Source organism: Hemitrygon akajei, unplaced genomic scaffold (genome assembly GCF_048418815.1).
Source record: "Hemitrygon akajei unplaced genomic scaffold, sHemAka1.3 Scf000048, whole genome shotgun sequence".
NCBI classification, from domain to species: Eukaryota; Metazoa; Chordata; class Chondrichthyes; order Myliobatiformes; family Dasyatidae; genus Hemitrygon; species Hemitrygon akajei.
Genome location: NW_027331934.1, coordinates 1,519,326 through 1,525,045, shown reverse-complemented (window position 1 = coordinate 1,525,045; position 5,720 = coordinate 1,519,326). Strand labels below are relative to the sequence as shown.

General features: G+C 45.9%; 1 protein-coding gene across 1 annotated transcript; it reads left to right on the top strand.

The window, feature by feature from the left end:
• Positions 1-1,972: 1,972 nt before the first annotated feature.
• LOC140720868 (uncharacterized) lies at positions 1,973-5,324 on the top strand. The gene is made up of 2 exons (XM_073035716.1): positions 1,973-3,336; positions 3,421-5,324. The coding sequence occupies exons 1-2, from the start codon at positions 2,326-2,328 to the stop codon at positions 3,529-3,531; spliced, it is 1,122 nt and encodes a 373-aa protein (XP_072891817.1). The 5' UTR covers positions 1,973-2,325; the 3' UTR covers positions 3,532-5,324.
• Positions 5,325-5,720: the final 396 nt, after the last annotated feature.

The following is a 5,720-nucleotide window of genomic DNA, read 5'->3' as shown; positions in this document are numbered from 1 at the left end:
AAATTCACAGTGCACATGTCGTCACTGGGTAAAAGAATGCACAGTACAAGATTTATGTGCACACTGGTCATTACAAATTAGAGGGGACATTGGTGGGAAGGTGGGGAGAACTCCAGTGTCCCTGACACCCTAACCTACAAGACATGCATCCAGCTGCACTTTAAGGAGTTGGAGCTGAAAATGGATGAATTCTGGATCATCCAGCAGTTGGAGGGGGTGATAGATATGACATGAAGAGAGGTGAGTTACACCTAAGGTGCAGGACACAGGAAACTGGTTGAGAGACATGAAGGGGAATGAAGTTAAATAGCCATCGCAGAGTACTCTTGTTGCCATCCCACACAACAGCCAGGTGAGCCGCTTTAGAAACTGTTGGGGAGGGAGGGATTACCTGGCAGAGGGAAGTCAAACGGGTGATAGGGGATTCGTTAGTTAGGGGAACAGAACAGAGGGGATGAAAGGTCAGTCTTGATGCTGTCAAAAGGACCTGACAAGTGTGGTTTGGGATAGGCCGTTTTCTGGCAAAGGAGTACTTGGTAAGCGGGAGGCCTTCAGAAGTGACATTTTTGAGAGTGTAGAGTTTGTATGTTGAAAGGTAACTGGTGCAGGGAACCTTGGTTTTCAAGAGATATTGAGGCCCCCGATATTTTGTTCCTCTAAATGCCTCAGACTGTTGGGTGCTACCAAGACTCATTAATGACAACAGTATCATAATTCCACCCCCGAGCTCATCTGACTTTTTTTTAGTCGTCTTCTGTTGGTTTCTAAAAGCTTCCAATAGTTTTTGCTCTTTTGTTTGCCCTCTCTTTGACATTTATGTTGGCTTTGGCTTCTCATTTCAGCCACGGTTATGTCTTCCTGCCTTTACAATGCTTCCACTTCTTTGGGATGTATCGATCACTCAGCTCCTGAATTCTCCTAGAAACTCCAGCCATTGCTGCTGCGTTGTCACTCCAACCTTTTCCCTTCCAAACAAGTTTGGCCAGCTTCTCTGTCACAGAAACATGGAGAAGTTCAGTACAGAAACAGGCTATTTGCCCAATCCAGTCAATGCCAAACAAACATTTAAACTGTCTAATGCAACTACCTGCATCGGGACCATCACCCTCCATACCCCTACCATCCAGGCTCCCATCCAAACTTCTCTTAAGTGGTGAAACCGAGCTCATATTCACCACTTGTGTTGGCATCTCATTCCACACTCTCACGACCATTTCAGTAAAGAGCTTTTCCAAATGTTCCCATGAAATTTTCACTTCCCCACTTACCCATGACCTATGGTTGTCATCGCACCCATCCTCAGTGGAAATAGCTGCTTACCTGTACCCTATCTATACTGTCATAATGTTGTCTATTCCCAACAAATCCTCAAAGAAATGTATAATATCTTTGTTTATGTTTCGAGCCTTTTTCATATGTATAGGATGATGAGGGACACTGATCGTGTGGATAGCCAGAGGTTTTTTCCCCAGTGCTGAAATGGCGAACGTGAGGGAGCATATTTTTAAGGTGCTTGAAAGTTGATACGGAGGGAATGTCAGGGGTAACTTTATTTACAGTGAGAGTTGTGGGTGCATGGAACGGATTGCAGGCTACTTGTGTGAGAGTGTTTCAGTTACTGTGGGGCCAGGAACCCATGCAGCTCAGTGGGAACAGGGAATAATACCAATGGAGAGAGTCAAACTGAGCCAGGTCACAGATCGGAGATAGCAGAAATGCCCCATTCTTACAGAGACAGGAAAAGCATCAGAGAATTTGATGGTCATTCCAGATACCAGCACCGTGCCCAGTTAGAACATGATTTCTCTTTCCAACTCTTCACTGTAACAGTGTGATGCCAGCTGACACCTTGACAACTCAAGCGATCTCATTAGAAATGCCCTGCACCCATTGATGAATTTTGTAAATCTTTTTACAGGTTAAAAATGACAAGGAATTTGCCTACGGGAATCTCGAAAACAATACGCCAGTTTTGTTGTCTCTGTCCAGATATTTAAGAAGTGCAGCAAGGGATTCAGTCGATCATCCTTCCTGCTCAGACTGTGGGGAGGGATTCACTCGATCATCTGACCCAATGGCACGCCCGTTAGTTTACATGGGGGGAGCCCATTCATCTGCTCAGACAGTGGGAATGGATGCACTTGGTCATCTCAACTGAAGGTACATCAGCAAGTTCACACTGGGACAAGGCCATTAACCTGTTCTGTGTGTGAGAAGGGATTCAGTCTGTCATCCCACCTCTGGACACACCAATCAGTTTACATTGGGCAGAGGCTGGTCATCTGTGGAATTTGTGGGGAAGAATTCACTCAGTCAACTAACCTAATGGCTCACCAGCGAGTTCACACTCGGGAGCGGCCGTTCACCTGCTCAGACTGTGGGAAAGGATTCACTCAGTCATCTCAGTTACTGAGACACCAGTCAGTTCACACTGGGGACAGGCCATTTAACTGCTCAGCCTGCGGGAAGGGATTCACTTCCGCATATAAGTTACTGAGACACCAGTCAGTTCACACTGGGGAGAGGCCATTCACCTGCTCAGAATGCGGGAAGGGATTCACATCATCATATCAGTTACTGAGACACCAGTCAGTTCACACCGGAGAGTGGCCGTTCACCTGCTCAGACTGTGGGAAGCGATTCACTGAATTATCTCGACTGAAGATACATCAGCGAGTTCACACCGGAGAGAGGCCATTCAACTGCTCAGACTGTGGGAAGGGATTCGCTCAGTCATCTCAACTGAAGGTACATCAGCGAATTCACACTGGGGAGAGGCCATTCACCTGCTCGGACTGTGGGAAGGGATTCACTTCATCATCTCTACTGAAGGTACATCAACAAGTTCACACTGGGGAGAAGCCGTTCACGTGCTCGGACTGTGGCAATGCATTCACTTCTTCAGCTCACTTACTGAGACACCAGTCAGTTCACACTGGGGAGAGGCCATTCACCTGCTCAGACTGTGGGAAAGGATTCACTTTGTCATATAAGTTACTGAAACACCGGTCAGTTCACACCGGAGAGTGGCCGTTCTCCTGCTCAGTCTGCGGGAAGGGATTCACTGATTTACCTCAACTTAAAGTACATCAGCGAGTTCACACCAGAGAGAGGCCATTCACCTGCTCAAACTGTGGGAAGGGATTCGCTCAGTCATCTCAACTGAAGGTACATCAGCGAATTCACACTGGAGAGAAGCCGTTCACCTGCTCAGACTGTGGGAAAGGATTCACTCAGTTATCTCAACTGAAGGCACACCAGGGAGTTCACACCGGAGAGTGGCCAATCACCTGCTCAGACTGTGGGAAGGGATTCGCTTCGTCATCCCATCTGAAGGTACATCAGCGAGTTCACACTGGAGAGAGGCCGTTCACCTGCTCAGACTGTGGGAAGGGATTCACTTCGTCATCCCATCTGAAGGTACATCAGCGAGTTCACACTGGGGAGAGGCCGTTCACCTGCTCAAACTGTGGGAAAGGATTCACTCAGTCATCCATCCTAAAGGCACACCAGCGACTTCACACTGGGTAGAGACCGATCTGCTCAGACTTTGGGAAAAGATTCTCTCAGCCAAATCAACCAGTGTGCATCATTGAGTTCACACTGGGGAGAGGCCGTTCACCTGCTGTGAATGTAGGAAGCGATTAACTCAGTCATCTAATCTTATGTAGCTCTCAGTTCTGCTGGCAGCTTAACAGAGGGGTTTATAGCCCGCCCACCCCAGTCTGGCCAAACTGAAGAATCTCGTTTGGGTGGATACTGAGCGATGTGTCCCCTGTGTAATCTGCCCCGGGGTTCATACTTTCTATGGACTGTCTCTTTAAAATGCAAAGAGAACCGAGACTGACTTTGGACACGCTGTTGGATTTCTGCAGAAGTGCAGGGTTGCTATGGTGACCAGCTAATGTTTATGCTCTCTGTGGTTAAGTAAGGTCAGAATGATCCTTTACCGACACAGAACAAGCAAGCGACTTCTTACAGAGAGAGGGGGCGGAGCTACATGATGGACAGCTGGTGTTCAGCACAACGGTATTTAAACACACGTAACTGCTTTTCTCGCAGGACACGCGGTTGCACGAAGGCTAGTGATGAAAGTTTCTGCTAGTTGGACTTTCTAGCAGGGTGGGATTTGAGGATCAATAAAGAAGAATCGATCTGTGGCTGTTAGTGCGTGTAAGAGCGACCCTGTGGAATCTACCGGTGAGTCTAACCCTTACCTGGGTTGGTAGACTTTCTCTTGAAGAAGGTGCTCTTGAGTTGGTCCCGTCTGGCTAACTTGGAAGATTTGATGGGCATTGGAAAAGTCGACAACACCTGTTTACTTGGATTACATCTCCCTCTCCCTCCTTCCCTCCCTCCCTCCTCCCGCCCCCCACCAATCTTGTGAACTAAATTGAATCTACCACATCATCGTAAGACTATGTCGTTTACCACCTAGGTTTTGGATTTTATATACAGGTGGCCCCCGTTTTTTGGACGCTCGCTTTACGACAGCTCACTGTTACGGAAGACCTACATTAGTACCTGTTTTTGCTGACCAAAGAGGATTTTCGCTTTTACGATAAAGATGATGCCTGCTTTATACGTGAGTTTATCCCGAGAAAGACTACCATGACCGTGAAGCCTTGTGCGGGCAGTTGTGTGTGCATGCGTGTACGTACATAGCTGTGCACGTGCCTTTTTTTCCTCTCCAAATCGATTTCACTTCCCTATCTTCCCGGTTTTAAGTGAAACTACACCGTGCATTCAATATTTCTACTTTATGTAGTGTGCATATTTATTGTATCATTCTACTTTTATTATAGGTTAGTATTATTTTAGGTTTTATGTGCTATTTGGTATGATTTGGTGAGTTATTCTTTGGGTCCGGGAACGTCCAAAATCTTTTCCCATTTAGATTAATGGTAATTGCTTCTTCACTTAATGACATTTCGGTATACAAACGGTTTCATAGGAACACTCTACCTTCAGATACCGGCAGAAACCTGTATTCACACCTATATATGCATAACATTGCTAACCCTTGGATTATCTGGTTTAAGTTCACTATTATTAGTAGTTACCAATTAAATAGTGTTTGTTAACTGCAAAACCAGACTCCAAGTGTGTTCAATTGCTGCTGGTAGTTTTATAGGTTTGCATCTGTGTGACACCTAAAATAACAAATGCTACATAATATGTGATTAAACTATTAAGATTTATAATTCTTACTTTGATTATGGGGTTAGTAAAGAAATCAAAAAAAAAAGAAAAAGGGCCCACTCTCTCCATTCACGTCTTCTCATCTCTCCCCAGCAAAAGGCCATGAAATTCTCTCTTCCAGAGTCACAAGAAAGAACATTTCTGTCATTGGATAGCCCCGCACTCCAAAACCCTGTTATCTCTAGTCTTATCCTAAACATTGCTGCTTCACGGAAACCACTACCTCAGCAGTGAAACATTACAGAGAGGCCATTACATTAGCAGTGAAACCTTACAGCGTGTTACACTTGTAACACACTACCGGTTTCACACTGGGGAGGAAGTTTCAATAAGCTGCATGCTGGATATTTGTCCATCACTGTTGCCGAATGCAATTTCGAAAGTGTAAGTGCTGAACTCTGCAACAATTGCTGCTGCTGACCGCACCCAGTTCTGCACCCTGGTCACTGGGCATGGGAGGAGTTTTTTCTGCTGCACATTCACCTTTAATGGAACTGGAGTTTAATATTCTGGATCTC